Source organism: Euprymna scolopes, chromosome 5 (assembly GCF_053919585.1).
Source record: "Euprymna scolopes isolate OS-2025 chromosome 5, ASM5391958v1, whole genome shotgun sequence".
NCBI lineage: Eukaryota > Metazoa > Mollusca > Cephalopoda > Sepiida > Sepiolidae > Euprymna > Euprymna scolopes.
In genome coordinates this window covers 28768974-28788793 of record NC_136486.1, presented here as the reverse complement: position 1 = coordinate 28788793, position 19820 = coordinate 28768974, and the positions used below count along the sequence as shown (strand labels likewise).

The 19820-nt window shown below is 34.0% G+C and overlaps 1 protein-coding gene and 1 long non-coding RNA gene across 5 annotated transcripts in view; both read right to left on the bottom strand.

The window, feature by feature from the left end:
- LOC145276756 (proto-oncogene tyrosine-protein kinase receptor Ret-like) overlaps positions 1-16878 on the bottom strand; it is a 343334-nt gene extending 326456 nt beyond the window's left edge. For all 4 annotated transcript variants that reach the window (XM_080128000.1, XM_080128001.1, XM_080128002.1 and 1 more), the window contains exons 1-2: positions 16679-16878; positions 3363-3608 (exon numbers count right to left, since the gene is read on the bottom strand). In XM_080128000.1, the coding sequence (XP_079984126.1) occupies positions 3363-3608; positions 16679-16736 (304 nt within the window). In that variant the 5' untranslated portion in view covers positions 16737-16878. The remainder of the gene's footprint in view (positions 1-3362; positions 3609-16678) is intronic.
- A 60-nt stretch (positions 16879-16938) lies between these two features.
- Positions 16939-19820, bottom strand: part of LOC145276757 (uncharacterized) — a 216781-nt gene continuing 213899 nt past the window's right edge. Inside the window, exon 2 of the long non-coding RNA XR_013868010.1 lies at positions 16939-18065. This is a non-coding gene — a long non-coding RNA (uncharacterized LOC145276757). The remainder of the gene's footprint in view (positions 18066-19820) is intronic.

The following is a 19820-nucleotide window of genomic DNA, read 5'->3' as shown; positions in this document are numbered from 1 at the left end:
AAGTCGCTATTAGGCTGCGTCCGGTTAGCTTTTGAAGAATAAAAGTAGGAGCGGGATGTGAGAGAGGAAGGGAGGTGGGGCACGGGGTTGTGCGCAAAGAACAAAAGAAAATTGAAATATTTGCTGCCAAATTTTACGGATTAAAAACCACTGCGCACCCCAAATACAACCCTTACCTTGAGGAGTTTGAGAATTCCATGTTAAATTTAGTCAGAAAAAATAAATTTAAGAAACAAAAACACCATTATAATCCGGTTACTCGAAAAATAAATAATTTTGCCGAGAAAGTTAAAAAGAATAAACATATATTCGTCCCTGCTGATCAGACAAAAATTAATATAAACTTGACTATCCTACATATAAAAGGCTTTTGTATAAAGAACTTAATAAATCTTATAAAATAGTCCCTCGTAAGACTTTAGATTCTATTAATTCTGAGGCTAACCACTGAATTCTATGAACATTCATAACTTCACGTAATTAATTTCTCCGGGTACCCCTAAATTTACCCTCAAGGATCATAAACCTAATTTTTATGACAACCCCTATCTTTTTCATATACCACTGTTGTCTCCGGCCTGAATAAAATACTAACTGATTTTCTCATTCACTATAATTTGACTAAATAATACAATAATAAATAAAGGAATTAGGAGTAAAAATGACGATGATAATAAAGGTAATAAGTACCGAAATATTATGCATCAATATATAAAAACAGTACACTGATTATAATACTAAACAAATTAGACTTCAAATAAGTCATGTTTTCTGCTTGAAAGCTGAACTGATCCTACTTCCTGCTTCGTTTTTACAATATTTTCCCTTTGTACGACATTCTGTTTGTTTCTTTTATTTTATATTTATTTTGAAAAAGAGATGTTTTTCTCGACATATTAAAGACGTCCATCATCCCGGTTATTTCAAACAGTCAGTTCATATCTACTGATTTGTATTTGTTATTGGGGGAAAAATAGATATACAAAGTTATAAAAAATATAACTACAAAATCTTCGTTCGTTTGTCGATGTTTGTTTATACGTCACATTACTTCAACACCCCGTTTCCTGCATTGCTATAGCCTTTTTATACTCTTACATATTTTTTCCAGTAATGCTTAAAACAAACAGCAATCTCTAATATATATCATTCAAACACAGTAATGTTTGAATACATGGTTAAGTGGCACTTTTAGTCATTTAGAACTGCTTTAAAGCTTCACCGCACACTCATTTTTCGACCAAATTTCAAACAATTATTACAGTTTATAGATCACCTTCTAAGCTATATTTTTAAAAATTATTTCAATTTTCGTTCAGTAAAACAAAAGTTATAATGAATTTTCTGGTGTTCAAAATCGTAAAAATATATAAGGAGGTGAGCAACGCTTTTTATGATTGGTTCCCATAGCAATCACGTCGCTTCAGCGACTACTGTTGCTACCAATTCACTGCTGTCGAGGAAAGAGAAGTAACAAGTGAAACAGAGAGAATGAAACCATGAAAGGGAGATAATCGGGGGTTATTGAAAGCAGGCGAGTGTCGTACATTATTATTATATATGTGTTTATGGGAGCAAAAAATAAGATTGAAATTAAACAAGGAATAAGTAAATTAAATGGTAGCCTGAAAAAATCATTGATTATAATATGAAAAATGCGAGAATGAAAAGTAATATTGTCAAGTTTAAACATGGAAAAGTAAAGGACTAGTTCTTAAAACTGGAAAAGAAAAGGACAAGATATTCTAGTAAAAAATATAATAAATTTATAACTTAAAATACTGCAGCATTACGATTTTTTTTTAAATTCAATTTATAACATTATATAATCAATTCTTAATGCTGCAATATTTTAAATTATAATTTCTTGACTGAATTTAACACCCTTGTACAATTGAACATCACAAATGCATTTGAGAAGTTTTATCACTGCACATGCAGAAGAGCCTGACGTATTAAATAAACAGTAGGTTCTTTTAAATGACAGGGGCGCGTTCGAAATGAATGTTTCTGTTTAGAACAAAACTGAACCATATCTGATCTTTGCATTTTAAACTTTAATTCAGAACATTATATAAAAGCTTATAAAATAAACAGTGGATTCTCTCTCTACAGTGCAATGTAGACGACAATGTATTTTGGACTAAGCCACTGCGGGGATGTATATGTGTTGAGGTTGCAAGGTTGAACAATAATTAGTAAGGAAATACAATGAAGACGCAAACAACAAGATAACGCAATAATAAGTGTATTAAAGAAAAGGTATATTTACAATATGTACAAATGACGGTGTCGAGTCAGAGAGTCTTGGTGGGAGGACATGTACGCTCTTCGGCGTCACTTCCGGTGGCATTTGAGTAAGACACACCAAGGCCAACCTAGGCTTGCCATTTATAGTGTTATGTTATTCGCATATGCAAATAAGTGGTTGCCACCACAACAGTATCAAAACCTATCTCTTTACAACCCCCTCCTTTTCATAATCTATCATACTTTCATCAATCACAGTCCATTTTCTGTGGGCTTTTTTTTAACCCAGTCAATGACGGGTACTTCTGCTAGTCTATAATATAAAGTTGAGCGTCTGCGTGTGTGTCTGGTCACGAATAGGCTCCTATATGGTTGACTATTATAGAAAACTGATCACATATAATGATAGAAGATGTATCGAGACACAGGAATGGGTATGTTTAATCTGGCATAATGATGATTCATTAAAATTGTGGGGTCTGCGTACGCGCCTAGTCCACAAAGTGCAATGTAGACGACAATGTATTTTGGACTAAGCCACCGCGGGGATGTATATGAAACTTCCTCCTGCTGCACCGCAGTGAATCCTCAAATAGAGCAAGTAATCAATCGATTTGATTAAAAATCGGCTAAAAACGATTTCGATGGCAATAGAAGTATTAAATGTATATAATACCAGCATGGGTGTCCGGCCTTGCCCGGGTGTTTGGAAGTGTATGCTGAGCAAAAAAAAAAGTCCATTTTTTTTTTACTTTAATCCCTATTATGACTCCTTAACATTTATTGTTTTGAGCTCAAATCAAGTTATTAAGTTAGATCCATGTCCAAGGAACCTATATCTAAAATTTCAAGTGTTTAGACCCAAAATTGTCGGAGGAGTTTGATAGAGTTCTCAAAGGTTAAATCGTTGAACTTTGACCCCTTAACAGCGAAATTTCTGACCGAAAACTGATCTCATAGATTTTCCCAAATCTCAGTACCCTGTATATCAAATTTCGAGTCTGTAGACTAAAAAGAGTTATTGCGTAGGGAAATGTACACACAAAGACACACAGACACGTCCACTTTTATAGATATATAGATAAGATATATACTTGAGATTTTTCACTTACCAGTTTTCAAAAACGGGAGGTCCTTTATAATTGTTATCCATCCATCGTTGGTAATATTGAAATATAATGTATAACTGTTGTTGGTCTTCAGTTCTGAGACTTGGCCCAAAGTGTAATGAACCAGCCCGGTACTAATATCCTCGACACTCCTAATTGCGTAGAGCTTTAACACTGGGCTTCCTGTTTCCATTGCAGGTGTTAAATAACCCCAGTAACCCACTTGGGGAAAATAAACACCGGAACAACCTAAAACAAAAATGAAACATAGATAGATAGATAGATAGATAGATAGATTATGAGTAAGAATTTTAAAAGAGTAGTCAACTGATTTTTTTTGTATTAGGCAATTTAGAAAGCGCTGGTGTTTTACAGGAAAACACATTAAATAAATTAAATTAAATTAAATATAATATACTATAATATAATATACTATAATATAATATATACTAGCAGACTGTCCTGCGTTGACCAGTCGTAACATACTCATAAGTATATTTTAATTCATGCAGATTTCTTATTTATCACTAGAAGGACCTATGTACCAGCGTTTCCTGGTGGAAGTATCCCCCCCCTGTAAAAGGAACAATTTAACTACAGTTTTTAGTGGGAGCCAATGCCGGTCCATTAAAATAACAGTCACTGTTGCCCATAGTCAAAACGAATGTACCGTGCAGAGGTAACAACGTTAGCATCTATAAACCAATTCTTAACATAGGGATTTGATTATGTGCTGTAATCATTCTGTACTTTCACCTAACGTGTCAAATAAAAGTAGGGTAGTGTGGCCTATTAGATAGCAGGTGTTACTGCCTGCCTCTAATCTATAATGAAAATAAAAGAATGAACTAAAAATTAATTATAACCCAGTGCATTATTCCGGAAGGAACATTGTGTCACGAGGAAGAGAAATAACCACAAAACACTGCGGTGAACCTGGACAATGATTCACGTTGCTTTTAAATTTTTCCTTTTCACTTTGTCGCAATTTTTTCCGGCGATTATCATCGAGTACATGTTTAATTTTTAGATAAAAAAAAATGAAGGTAGTATGTTTAATGACTAGATAGTCGGGGATCAATTTGTAATGATAACTTTCTAATAAATTTAACACACCTTTTTTGCCCCATGCCAGTTGTTTATGCTGCTCCTAGCCGTTAAATGTTTTCTCATTGGTTAAGATGCATACAATTTTTTCAAGGTATTTTAGCAATGTAAAAGTTAAGCGTGAAATCTAAGTTAAGCGCCGTAGAAACTTGCGGAAAATTGAAAAGGAAAAATCTAAATGCCAGTGACAGCATTAACAACGGGAGTGGACAAAATATGGGTGTTCACTGTAGTAGAACGTTATAATTCTAAATTTAAGCGCGTAAGCTCTCATAATCGCCTGAAAAATTTACGAATAAGTGAAAATAAAAAGGAAATTGTAGGGGCAGCATTGTTCAGGTCCACCAATTCTTTCTTTTTTTTTTTTTGTAATCTTAAACTTATGCCTGTAATCGATTATAATCGCCGGAAAATAAGGTTATTTTTGTTTCACAGCATATCAACCTTTTTCAGGTTATTTAATGCCGAATCCAAAGATTTTGAAGAAAAAACGTTTTAATAGAATATATTTGTTGTTTTCAAATCGGTTTCTATTTAACCCATAGTTGGGACACTAACAAGTACTACCACTCCGGGTCAGAGTCGACCTGGGAGCGATGGCAATTAAAGGGTGGCTCCAGACTCCCCAAGCCTCACCACTGGATATAGTTTAAGGTCATATCCAGGACCATCACCGCAAATACGAAAAACTGAAAAGTTGAAAACTAAAGGCCAGGGTCAGCATTGTTCAGGTCTACCAAACCATGTTAGAATGTACCTGAACAATTGGAACCCTCCATTACCAAAGTTGACCTTGTCGTCTTTTTTATACTATTTGTGCGAATTCTTATCGACTAGACCCTCGGCTACCAGGAAAGGCTGTACATTTAAAGATTTAGAAATCAGGTTTCCGTTTCACCAGCAACGTTATCTTCTATATACTATTAATAAAATTATAAATGGTTATGTGTACATACCAATAAAACTTTCGAACGGATGCACCGACTTGAAAAATTCTTCCCCCCCCCTGAAAGGTGTGAGTCTCTAGATTGTCATTATCTATGATTCGTAACGAACAACGCCGAGTCACACAAAAAGCCCGAAATAAGGGTTTTGGGGCCATAATGAACAGCCGTGAGAGTATTCTACAAACAGGAAGTTTGGAATGATGGATGTATGCTAATTGACAGCTTTTTTCAATTCAGTAAGTAGCGCTCAACTTTAATCTCTTAAAAGAACTTTATAACTATAATATTTTTTCGATAAATTATATATATATATATATATATATATATATAACACCTCATATGATTGTAGCTAGACCGATCTCATCCATTAGTTTTTTAATGCAGGCGAAACCATTACGGCGGAGAAGTATATGGATCGTATGTTTCTAATTTCTCCGCGGACAACACTTTTCTGTAAAGCGAGTCGATTTCGCTGCATATTGAAAGATTTGGAAAGGAGTTTTCCGTTTCACATGCAGCGTTATAGTAAATATAAAAATAAAACTATATCTATAAAGATTTGGAAGGGATCATTTTTGTGTCAATGTTCTTTTATAATATGGTAGCTTAGTGTCCAAGCGATAATAATCTGCAGAATTATTTGAAAAAATCCGAAAATGTAAATATGTAAGCGGGGTGCCAATTGTTAGGGTGCACTCAAGTTTGTATTTCGAAATGTGTTGTATCAAAATAAAAAGAAAGAAAACAAAACAAACGGAAGTGTTTTCAATGGGATAAAAACACGAGCGAAAGGTTTAAACCGAGGGAATCTGGTTTGTTATGGTTTTCGACGACGACTGAGAATGATTTAGCGGATAATATATTTTAAAAGTTCTAAAAGAAATATGCGAGAGACAATGTGTAAACTCGAGTAAAATAAAATAAAGGGAACGGAATACCAGTTTGTATTACGAAGTGTTTTCAATGGTAAAAAAAATCGAACGCAAGGGCTGTGTAATTCTTTTGTTGTTGTTTTGACCACGACGACGACGGAGATTTTCATAGAGGGTAGGGTGTTTTAAACTTTGTAAAAGAAAGCAAGTAAACTGATTATTCAACGTTCGTTTAATGACTTTCTCTTGTATTTTTCAATCTTACATGACTGAAATGACCGATGTATTAAATGAACTTGACGCCGGGCGAAATTATATGTTTCTTAGTGACACCATGTTTTAATGTTAGTATCAGTTCGTTTATAATGTGAAGAATTGGATCGTGAATATAAAAATTATCAGAGCTCAGCCAATCAGAATTGAGGGACTTTGGCGGGGAGGGCTTTGTTATTTATGATCCGGAATTATAAAGATTGTGTTAGATTTATGTATGTATGAGCCAGTTACGGTTCGTGTAATCACAGAATCTGTGGAACGTATAGAATTCCTCCCGGTGACTACTGATAGCAGTGTTAGGACTATATATTAGAGAGAGAATTAGAGGCTACTCAATCTATCAATGTTGCTATTGGGGTGATGTTGTTCGTAGGATGTAATGTAGTATTTTATCATCACGACTGAATGTGCTTGAAATGATGTTCGAAAGCTACATAAGATAGTGGCTATTAGCCTAACTGTATTGGATTGTATGTGGAATCTGTTGTTGCGAACCTACTGTACTTTTGCCAGAGGGGAATTCTTCCGGCTACTTTATTAATATACAGCTTTTAGAGCCAATTTTCTATTGATTATTATGCAATATATAATCATTTCAAAATTATAAAAATGACTTGGGTTCCATTCACTAGAATCAAAACCAGAACATTTAACGCCCCAGCCTTAGTCGTTACTGATTTCCCCAGCGTTGTTACTCGTGAGAATTCGTCAGGCATAGGCATAAGCCTGACTAATTCTAACGGGAATGAAACGCGAAATATTTTGTGAAGCTTAATTGCTATATATATTTTCATAATTTACTATCTAGCTCTACGTATTTATTGAGCATTGTTGAAATAAATACTGAAAATTTACGCATAAAATTCTTTGTATATTAATTTATGTAATTATATAATATATATATGGTAATAAATACATTGTTATATATATATATATATATATATATATATATATATATATATATATATATATATATATATATATTGTGTAAACAACTTTCGAAAGAATAAAGTTTGATATGAATTATATACTTCACGATATCCCAAACATGCACTTCAATATCAAATCGAAATATATTTAAGTGCATTTTTAAGAAATTAGAAACAAATTCTTTTCCCGTTTTCCCGTGGCCAGATCTCTAGAATCCATCAGAATCTTAGAGTCACCCTTTCCTGGACAATTTCGCGTTGCTACAGAAAAAAGAGCGTCATTTAGTAATCCTTTGCTGTCTGTTGTAAAACATCCCAAATAAGGTCGCTTCAGAAAGAACAGCGAGTTGGAGTTATGTGCCGCGTTTAATGGACAATATGGATTCGCTACATTTAATAAACGATCCTGTATTCCATATTTGCATTAAAGACTAACAAAAACATGCATGTTTAACGACTCATAAACCAGCAGCAATATCCAATCTAAACACGCAGCTGAATAATGTTCTTGTGATAAATGGCTGAATCGGCTTCAGTATATTAAACAGCCGGGCTTTTAATTAATATGGAGTGGAGTTGTTACCGAGCCTTTACTTCCGCTCTCGGGAAACATGTACAAGAATTAAAACAGTTTTTGCTTAAAGTGTTTCTCTTTGTTTTACCTCTTTCTCTCTCTGATACACCCACGCTCTCTCTTTTTCTCTCTCTCTCACGCACACTCACTTAACCGCGATTCATTTTCATAGCTGAGTAGCAATGCAATACATCCCGACGTATATATATATATATGTGTGTGTGTGTGTGTGTGTGTGCGCGTGCGTGCGTTATTTGTTTTTGTTTTCGCGATAAGTCTTGAATGAATTCAATTATTTACGAAAGTGCATTTTTACTTAAATGCGAGTTACCCCCACATGGGGAGCGGTATATATATTATTTTTTCAAATATAACTATCTACTGACACGTGTTTCGTCGTCTACGACTCATCAGAGTAGCTGAATCTGGCGGAATTCGAAAGCGGGACCCCATGGTAAGAAGCCTAAACTCTTACCCCTCGCTGACTCTTCGAATATATCGGGATTTAGGTATATGTTATTTTTTTTTTGCGATACATCTTGAATGAATTCAATTCGAATCTCGCTAGATTCAGCCCCTCTGATGAGTTGTAGACGGCGAAACACGTATCAGTGGATAATTATATTAAAAAAAAAAAAATATATATATATATATATATATATATATACAGTCCTGGTCAAAATCATAAGACCACTTAAGAAAGTCAGCGTTTACGCATATTATCGAAATTTTAATCAAACAAATGGTTGAAACCATTGCCAAAAGGGAAAATATGATGGAAAAAAATGAAATCTGCTTCATTCGAAACCTTAACTCTGATCTAATAATTATATAATTATTAAAAAAAAAAAAAAACATTTTCACCTGGTCAAAATGATAAGACCACTGATAATTTATCTAACAAAAGGCAATTATAAATTACTAAAAAAAGGTCTCAGTATTTAGTATAGCCTCCATTATTACGAATTACTTCAAAAATTCTCTTTGGCATGCTTGCGACTAAGTTTTTTATCAGTTGCCAAGGAATTTTATCCCATGACTGAAAACTGAATCAGAAAGTTCCTTTATCGAATCATACTGGGTTCCATCCTTGAACACTTCTTTTGCCATCCATCCCCAAAGATTTTCAATGGAATTGAGGTCCGGAGAACATGCTGGATGATCTAACAATTCTATATTATTTTAAGAAAAATATTCTCGTGCTTGTCGAGAAGTGCGTATCGCAACGTTGTCTTGCTGGAAAATCAAATTTCTTCCACACAGACGTGGACCTTCAGTCCTGATAGAAGCATTTTCAAGCATTGAAATGTACTTCAATGATGTTTGCCGGCCTTTCACTACTTGCAACTTTAGGGTCCCAGCTGACGAGAAAGCACCCCAGATTATTAAAGACCCTCCTCCACTATGCCGAGTTGAAAAAGTCTCTTTGGGCAAATTTTTATCATGCCAATAGTATTGAAATCCATCTGGACCATCTAGATTAAACATTTTCTCATCGGAGAAAATTACATTTTCCCACTTCTCTTCATCCTAAGTCTGGTATTTGGCGGCATATTTAAGTCGGCTAGTTTTGTGCTGTTCAAGAAGACGTGGTTTCTGCAGTTGGTTTAAATGATTGAAACCCTTCATTTTCAGACGCCTTCTGATGGTTTTAGGACTACATTCTGCTGCTGTTTGGCTTCTCAATCGCCTTGAGATCATACTGTCTTTTTTTGTTTTCTTTTAACTTCTTCTGGTACGGCGATCCAGTCATGGCGTTATTTTTTTTTATTTTTTTTTTTTTGGTTAACCTGGACTCTTTTTGTGCCCATATTGATCTGGATTTCTTTAAACAATTGTGATGACCGTTTTGCTATGATTCATTTCGTTTGCAATGGATGTATGGGAGAGTCCATCCCTATAAAGCTCAAAGATCCTTCCTCTCTCAAACTCTGATAATGGTTTTCCTTTTGCCATTTATAATTTAGTAAGATCTTTTTTTTATCCACTAACAAGTTGCTTTTAGTAGCATAGAAAGCTTTTCGTATTCATTTTTTTCAAAACTAGCCGATTTTATTAAAGTGGTCTTATCATTATGACCAGGTGAAAATGTTTGTTTTTTAAAAAATAATTATTAGATCAGGGTTAAGGTTTCGAATGAAGCAGATTTCATTTTTTCCATTATATTTTCCCTTTTGGCAATGGTTTCAACCATTTGTTTGATTAAAATTTCGATAATATGCGTAAACGCTTACTTTCTTAAGTGGTCTTATGATTTTGACCAGGACTGTATATATATATATATATATATATATATATATATATATATATATATATATATATATATATACCGGCAGGTTCTCCGGTATTTCTCTGTCGGAAAATATGCTTTAATATATTTTGATTAATGCATATTTCATGTTTATTATATTATATTGGATATAGTAAGTATATAGTAATGATTTTAAAAGTTAAAAATAAATGACTCGTGCGCCACTACCGAGAATCGAAGCTAAAACGTTTAGCTTACGATTTTTTTTTTTTTTTTACGTTTTTATGTTTGCTCTAGGGCCAAAAATTAACACATTAACCAATAGCTATTACCTTAATCATGCATAATCGTAATGGCGTCGTTCGACCTTCACCTGGCAAATTCCATTTTTTTAATTTTCACATTTTGCACCGATTTTCCCTGGCTAAAACGCAAATATAAAGTTTCGCATTGGTCCGAATACCCTATATATTAAGTTTCATATTTTTAGACCAAAAATTGATAGAGGGGCTTGGTAGGCGAAATTTTTTAAATATATATATATATATATATATATATATATATAAGGTTTGGTTTATTATAAGCTTTTTACGCAAATATTACACAAATATAAATCATGTAGAATATCTGCATGAATATAATTACACGTAATAGTTAACTAAAGATGATTAAACCATAAGAAAACCGAAAAAAATAATAGGGAATTAATTAAAATGAATGTTTAAAAGAATATGCAAATTAATTAGATCTTTTGATGAATGCAATTCCGCGATTCATATATAACAAAGTTGTATTTTCTTTTTAAATAGATAGAAAAAAGTTTTTTTTTAATATAAATATAAATATCAATATAATTACAAATTTATCGGAGAATAGATAGAAAATCTATATCTATACTCCTATAAATCTTATTATCTACCAACTTGTATAGTTTTTTGAGTGCTGAAACTGATTTTAAGTTTGTTTGTTGTTTTTTTTTTTTTAATTTCAAGCTGTCTTACGATATCCTGGAAATAAATGGTGTTTAAATGCTGGTGCTTCGTGGGGAGGCAAGTAAGAAACCTCTGCTATGATTGAAAAAGAACTTCGATTTTAGTTGATTATAGAAACTAGATCAGGATTAAAGTACCACTTATTCATTTGAAATCGTCTCTACTATGAGAGAAAGAGTAGTTTATGTCCTGATGTCTTGTTTAGTCTATTAAATATTTCAATCCAGAGTACGCTTCTAAGGGAGCTCAATTTCCCCCACATGGAAAACAGATTCGCGTATAACTCTGCCCTCGTGGAAAGAAAAGTAAGAACAACAGAATAAATGATGAAAGTGCAGGATAGTTCACAGTCGAGAAATCGTAAAACATAACAAATGCATTATATAACGAACGCAGTAGAATTTAATTATCTACCGACCAGTATACTTTTAACGTCTTGAAACTGTTTTTAAGCTTTTTCTTTTGTTTCCGTTTTCAAGCTGTTCTTTGCAATACACATGAAATAAATGGTCGCTTGTCGCTTAATTGAGCGTGCTTCGTTGAGAGGCAAGTGAATAAAAACGTCTATGTTTGAAAAAGAATTTCGATTTTAATTGATTGTATAAAATGGGTAATCTGCTTTGGGTTCTCCTGTAGGGGACGTCTCCCTGAACTACTTTCTCTTTTTCTCGCTCACGTGTCTCTACTCCGAGTTCGTACCAGTGGGCCGACATCAGTGGATTTTTTTTTTTTTTACAAAGACGATCAATTATAATGGTTTGCTTTTATTTAATGTTTAACATATTTCAAACTAATATAAATTATTTCTCAATAAAAATAATGAAATTAAAACAAAAAGATTTTTTCTCATCTCGAATTATTTAAGCAAGTACAAATTCCACTTTTTATTTGATTACGAAATGCAAAAAGTTATTTTAGTAAATTACCTGACAAACTTAATCAACAAAAATATTTTAAAATTGAATTTAATTTAAAAATACTTTAGCTTTTTAAATTTAGTGATCAATTAAAACGAAATAGAATTTTCACTTGATTAAATAATTCGGTTTAAGAAAAAATATTTTTGTGATAATTTAATTATTTTTATTGTGAAATAATTTATATCAGTTTGAAATATGCTAAGTATTTAAAAAAAAACATTGTTAATGACCATTTTTAGTAGAAAAAATGTCCACTGATATCGGCCCGCCGCTACGAATTCGGAATAGAGGTATGTGAGCGAGAAGAAGCGAAAGTAAACAGGGAGACATCTTCTACGGGAGAATTCTGCTTTGTTTTTAAATAACTCATATAATGTTTGACTATTCCATAAAACAGACGCAACAAGCCAATCATGATCTGATGTATTGATCAACTAGTGGGATTCAAACTTACTCATTAGCAAGTGCAGGAGCAGGAGCTTCGATTGCTACTAAACAATTCTCAAAATAGATTAGAATTTCCCTTGAGTATAACGATCACTGATTGATGTCGATTGTATGTGTACCACATGTCCAAAGCATATGAGATGATACTTGTGATAAGTCTTAGTTTGTAGAGACTGCGGCTAAACGATGTGCCCGGTAGGGAGGGTGGGGTAGGTCTGGGTGCGTGTTTTTTTTTTTTTTTCCAAGGAGCGGATAGATCCGTTTTGTTATCTTTCTCAAATTACCTTATCTCCGGCAAGGTCGGGTTTTTCGCGTAGCAGCCAATGAGGAAAGGCAGGGAAAGCGCAAGGGAATTGCGAGTAGACAGTCGGGTTGAATGTTCGGAGTTGAACTAAAGTGCTTTATCAAGAACGGCGTGTGTATAGAGCGTGGGGGGAGATCGATAAATGGTGGGATATAAAAATGATAGTGTTAAACAGTCTACTGCAAGACGCGCGTAGAGGTCGGCCTCGGATTTTTATAGCTCGGTTTTTTCATTTCCTCTCTTTTTTTTTTTTTCTCGTCGGAGTCTTCATCTGATTTGTTTGTTTGTTTTTTTTTGTTTTTTTTGTATTAAAGAGTTACCGCTTAACACGGCATAACTTTGTGAATACTTTATACAATATGAAGAAATAAGTCAACATGAACTGGAACAAATACATTGAGGGCATTGCAAAGGCTGCTGCAAAGAAGGTGGGTTCCCTTGACCGTGCTAGAAAATTATTCACACCTAATAGTATCCTGTCATTTTACAAAGACACCATTCGCCGATGCATGGCGTATGGTTTTCACATCCACGCTGCTGTATCTACCACTAGTTTCTCACTCTTAGGGTTAAAAAAAAGAATCTCCCATCTAATAGGCCTTGCACTATCAACAAAGCTCCAACCCCTGTCCCATCGCCGCAATATTGCATCCCTGCGCCTGTTTTACAAGTACTTTAATTGAATGTCCTCTGATGAATTCATTGCACTTGTACTTCCTCGACGAATCTGTTTAGCAACAAAATCCAACTCCTTCACTGTAGAGATACCAAAAAGTCTTGTACACTTAACCTCTTTCGGGCTACTCCTCCCGGTCTCCTGATTTGCTGACTGTACTAACACGCAGAAGTTTAAATGTAATATAATTATGATTATTCCGAGTTTTTCCTCTTTTTGTTTCCTCTTTATCACACGATAAATATTGCTAGACTTTCTCTAATCCATTCTAGCTACTCGACTGGGTTCCAAGCTCTGCCCACCTCGTAAAACTTTCTCAGAAAAACTCGTCTTTCTTCTAACTTTGAAAAAAACTCTTTCCTTTTCCGTGTACCTAAGATTCGGTAAAATCGCGTTGACAAATGGGTTCTCCTTAGATCATTGAGGTTAAGCAATGTCGAGCTTAGCCAATACTTGATGGATAGCCATTTTTGAATATCAGGCGCTGTATATAGGAGGATGTGGACACTTCCGGCAGACCATGCAGTATCTGGCCTCTAGCTGTCTCGGCCCTGTCTATCAGGCTGGTTAGAATGTAAGAGTGGAGCTGACTCTGCGCAAACCAACTTCACTTAAACAAACTGCCATCCATCATCCCTAGGATGATTAAATGGTCTTCATTTTTCAGACAAACTCTCTCTCTCTCTCTCTCTCCCACCTATTATTCAATGGAATTTACATGAACAGGGCTTCTTCTGAAGAACTTCCAAAATGTAGAATACGTTAACCCCGGAAATACTTCTCTACAAAGTACGACATGGTCGTTTAGAAGTTAAATGCCAACACTTATCTGTCGAGTCGTACTGTGAATTAAATATAGTTCTTAATCCTCTCGTGAGTTTCTGCTTTGGTAAGTGGTGAAACATTAGTGGAAAAATGTATAAATAGATTTTTTTAAATCAGTCGGGAATCGACCTACTTTTTTTACACAAAAATCACCACTTATCAAGGCCCGAAGGCCACTCGAAGATAAGGGTTAATGAGTATGCATTAGTCAATGTGATTATAGCGTAAGAAACATAAGTAGTGGGAGTTTTGTAAATTGGATTACTTAGAAGGATGGTTCATCAAGATCTTTTTTTTTACATTGGACTTAAAAACAATCAGATTGTAGTCAACTGGAAAGCAGGCAATCGGAACAAAGTTCCACAGTCGTGCAGTTCTAAGAAAGAAGCTTTATTCATGGAATCTACATTGAGGTTTAGGCACAGATAAAGTGTTGGAGAAATTATTGATACTTGTTTTGGCTAGACGAGTGTTTTCCGTGAAAGATTGGCGAGGGGGAGGGGCGTAGATTGAAGCTCAGGTGAGCACTTGTCATGAAAATAACGATAAAGCAGACACAGGCTTGCAACGTCTCTTCTGTGAAAAAAAGGTTCCAGGGAAGAGAAAATGGCATCCCCACTAAGTTACGAAGTCTATTTTGTACTCTGTCAAGGCAGGATAAACTGCTTCTAGCAGCTCCTGCCCAGATGTGGCAAAAGTACTCCATCGTTGGCGGTACCTGGCTTTTATCTAGGTAGAGAATTGCATCAGGAGTGAGATACCTACTGGAGCGGTAGAAGGATCCTACCATTTTCCAGCGACCTTGGCAATGGATTTGATATACGTGTTGCATTTCATATCAGGAGTAAAGGTCAAGCCCAGAAGCTTGTCAAAACAGGAAGTCTTCTCAAGACGAGAGCCGTTCATTTCAATTGACGCCAGATGGGCATCAGAGCGTCGAGGATGTAAAGATAGAAGCTTAGTTTTAGATGCATTAAAAGTAAGCAGACACCTTTTTCCCCATTGTAATACGTGCTCAAGATCAGAGGAGAGAGAATCAGAGAGGACTTGGTCGTTTACGGCCTTTAGTGTGTTGCCATAAATGGTAGTGTCGTCAGCATAAATGTCTACAAATGATGTAAGGATGTGATTTGGAAGATCATTAATGTAGATCACGAAGAGAGTTGGGCCTGGGATGGACCCCTGAAAGGCTCCAGCATTAATACTTGGATTAAATCTGACTAATCTGTTTGTAAACCGTATGTTGGTTATAAAACAAAAATAAATTTCAAACTTTTGCGTTGGACAAAGTTCTCCTGGAATACATTAATCTAGAATTGTATGAATCTAATATTTCATATTTCAACACAATCATATTTATTAACATTATATTATATTATTATATATTAATATATATTATTGTATTATAATATATTAATCTAATTATAATATATTATTATATATTATAATTATTATATTAATGCTATAAAAAATTGTTACGCCTGATTATACGTGTTATCGGCTTAATATTCACTCAAAAATTATTAACTGACGAAATATAATCTTTAACACGTTCAATCTGCACGAAATTCTGAACAGAAACTATTCAATCAACAACAGAACGCGTGCTTTTGTTCCGTAAACTATGACAAAGTACATTTTCCTAAGTAAATCGCAATTGTATCGCCTGCACTGAAGATTGTACTTTCAACCTCCATAAATGTGTTATATTTAACAGAATTTTATCACGTACGTTATCTGTTATGCCATGGGCCTTTCTGAACAATTCTAGTGTGAATTTTGGAAGTCTTCAACTTATTTCTGTTTTTAGATGTAAAATCTTATTATTTAGCTCCACAGATTATTACTTATTGCTAAATGTTATGGTTAATGGTTCAATCCTCAGTGCGAGCGATACTCAGAATACAATTTCTAACTAATTAAGATTTTAACTCGGTGATGGCTGACGGAACGAGAGCATGTTATCCTCGTGGATTAAATAAAGGGTTCTGTTCAAAATTCCGTGCAGATTCCCGAATTTCACACAGAAAGATTCCCGAGTTAGACACCTGAATAAGGTCGAAGGTTACATCGACCGAAGCATTGTGAGCATAACACCCAGGATGAGAATAATACAAATTGTTAACCTCAATGTTTCTCATTTATCTGTTAAAAACGAGAAGAAAATAACAGAGGAAAATAAATGGAAACCAAACTCACCCGTCAACATAATAGTCCAAAATAAAGCACGCACTGCAGTCTCCGCGCACGAATACATATTTGTATGGACTCCTTTTTCAGAATAACATGGTATATCCAAGGTAGTGATGCGGTTGCTTTCCAGATTTTGTGATCGATTTGATTGTGTTCTCCAATCAAAAATATAGTCCTACAGAAATTATTTTTTCGCTAAATCCCATTCAAACTCTATAAATAATTATATTTATGGATTATAATTTATGTTTGTTTGTTTTTCTTTCTTTCTTTCTTTCTTTCTTTTGTTAATTTAGTATAATTATTTCCAGCAATTTGTAGTAGATATCGGTTTGGGAAATTTTAAAAATATTACTTAAATATTTAATAGTGATTACCTAATCAATAATAAGTAGTTAAGGACACGGACTGATGACCAGGGTGTTTCAAGTTCGAATCCAGTTTGCTCCACAAAAATCACTTTCACTTAGAATGCTGGCTATCTACACGTGGTCTCTCACGTAAGTTACCAATATCTTTCTACAAAGAATTCTTACTAGCATAATATCGGGGAAACTAATGCCATTACAGATGATGATGATGACTAATCAGTCACGTGACGTCAATTTACAATGGACGATATATGAGAGTAACATAATATGTTAGTCCGACTTTTAACGTATTATTAACTTATTAACTAAGTTAGTAATTAATATGCAAAAATAATGTTTTATTAGTTTATTTTAATCACTGTTGTTTATTTTATCTTGTGGTTTACTAAGATTTGACGATTTGTGTTTTGATATTTGTTTTAGATCATTTGGCCTTATACGAATAGTTCTTTGTTGTTTGTGTGTTTCTCGCTGTTTCATGCCGTTATAATTCATCATTTACAGCCAAGTTGCATGTTTTTGCACTCCAATCAATAAAACTGGCCATAAAAACACGAAGCAGTCCTTCTACGGGAATAATTGGCATTTCTCCTCTGGTTAATTCCATTAAGACACTGTCAGCTCCATGTGGGTTTCATCTGGTCCGGTTTTGGAGGTTAATTATTTTACATGATAAATTATTCGTGAAATCGAAGTTATTAAGACGGTTAATATGCAATAAGAATGACTGTTAAACATTTATCTCGCTTGTGGGAGATTATCTCCCCTGAATAGAAGACACAATAAATAATTATATATGTGTTGGTACGGTTGTAATCTTAATGCTCCATAAACTATAACATGTCCTTGTATTGCTTTCCGTTGTTAACACATTTTAACTGAGTCTGTTCAACCGCAAAACCCCATGATCATCATCTTTTAACATATTTATATATTTCTGTCATGTTATGACGATGACAAATCGGTGTTCTCTCCACGCCTTATAAAAGCTTCCGTATTTTGAATTAGTTCTGCTCCAACATCTGTAAATATGAAAAATAATAAAATAGTATTAAAAATAGTATTAAAATATTTCTATATGAAAAAATAAGAGAGGCTATAATTATTTAGTATTAAATAGTAAGAATAATATTATGGCACACATAATAAAAAGTAATGAAAAAACATGACTGGCAAATTTTACTACTATGTATCGGGTTTCGACATTAAATAATTAAAATAAAAAGGTAACTGTACTTTGAAAACGACGAAATTTAACAAATCAAATCAATTTCCAAAAAGTGAAATGTAATATTTCCGAGTTTTGTAGATAAGGATTCATAATTTGTATTATTATTCTTGTACCAAATGTTATTCTCACAACATCCTTGTTGATATAAACTCCGACCTTCTTCACTAGCGGCTTGTCGAACTCGGGGATTTCGAATGAAACCATTAATTCAAGGCGGTATTTTGCTCTTATTTGGTAAGTACCTGTTGCCAAGCACATAACCGTACTAAGTAATAAGTTCAAATGAAAGCCTTCAAGAAGTCCAAGGTTCAATCCTTTATACGGGCGATACTAAGAATATAATTACAAATCGCTTAAAACTTTAACCTTGTCATGGTTATGGAATGATATCAAGAAACTCATTTGGATAAAATAAAGGCTTTTGTTCGAAATTCTGTATAGATTCTCAAGTTTGCCATAAAGATTTCTGAGTTCCACTAAACGCACTTAACGACGGTCGCAGGTTATATCGTAATCTAAATAATTCAAATATATAAATATAACACTCATTAATAGACATCACTATGTAGGCAAGTGTAAAAAGGAAAAACATATTTTGATAGATTGAAGATGGGGTTTTGCCTGTTTTGCAAGTTGCTTCTCAATTCCTCGAAATACTTGAAATTGATTCGTCCCTCATTTTTTACTCGCTAACTGTTAATGAACGAATCTCTCTCTCTCTCTTTCCCTCTCTCTCTCTCATATATATATATATATATATATATATATATATATATATATATATATATATATATATTGTGTACAGAAAGTTGTTAGTTGAGACAGATCATTGGTATCGTCAGTTTCAAGCCCGATAATAAGGCCCGTTTAAGGTATCCTTATCAAGCTCTCTTCAGCCAATATTCGTCTCTTCAGCCAATATTCGTCTCGAGAAACGAATATTGGCTGAAGAGAGCTTGATAAGGATACCTTAAACGGGCCTTATTATCGGGCTTGAAACCGACGGTACCAATGATCTGTCTCAACTAACAACTTTCTGTACAGAAAATATAAATACACTCTTAAAATTTGGATTTTCCTTTAATTGAGCACTCTGCTGGAATTCTTTTTCAAAAAAAAACTAATCATATATATATATATATATATATATATATATATATATATATATATATATATATATATATATATATAGTAGTTGGCATATACAAAGAATAGAAAATATATATTAAAGGATATATTTTCACAAACAAACATACACACACATAATTATTTTCGGAACCAAATAATGTCTTAGTTCAATTAGGCTATGGAAGCTGCAGACCGGAAGTCCAAGACTCGAATTTCGTTCTCATTCAGTTAAACACGCCCGAACTCGAGATTCAAAATCCAAATCATTTCCATGCGAAATGAGTACCTTGCAACTTGCGCCAACGCACCACATACAAGAAATTCTATTAACTATCAATTAATCTGCGCCGAAGTCCGACTGTAGATTTTACCTACTTTTCCTTAACAAGGGTTGTAGTCATTTAACCACTAAAACCAT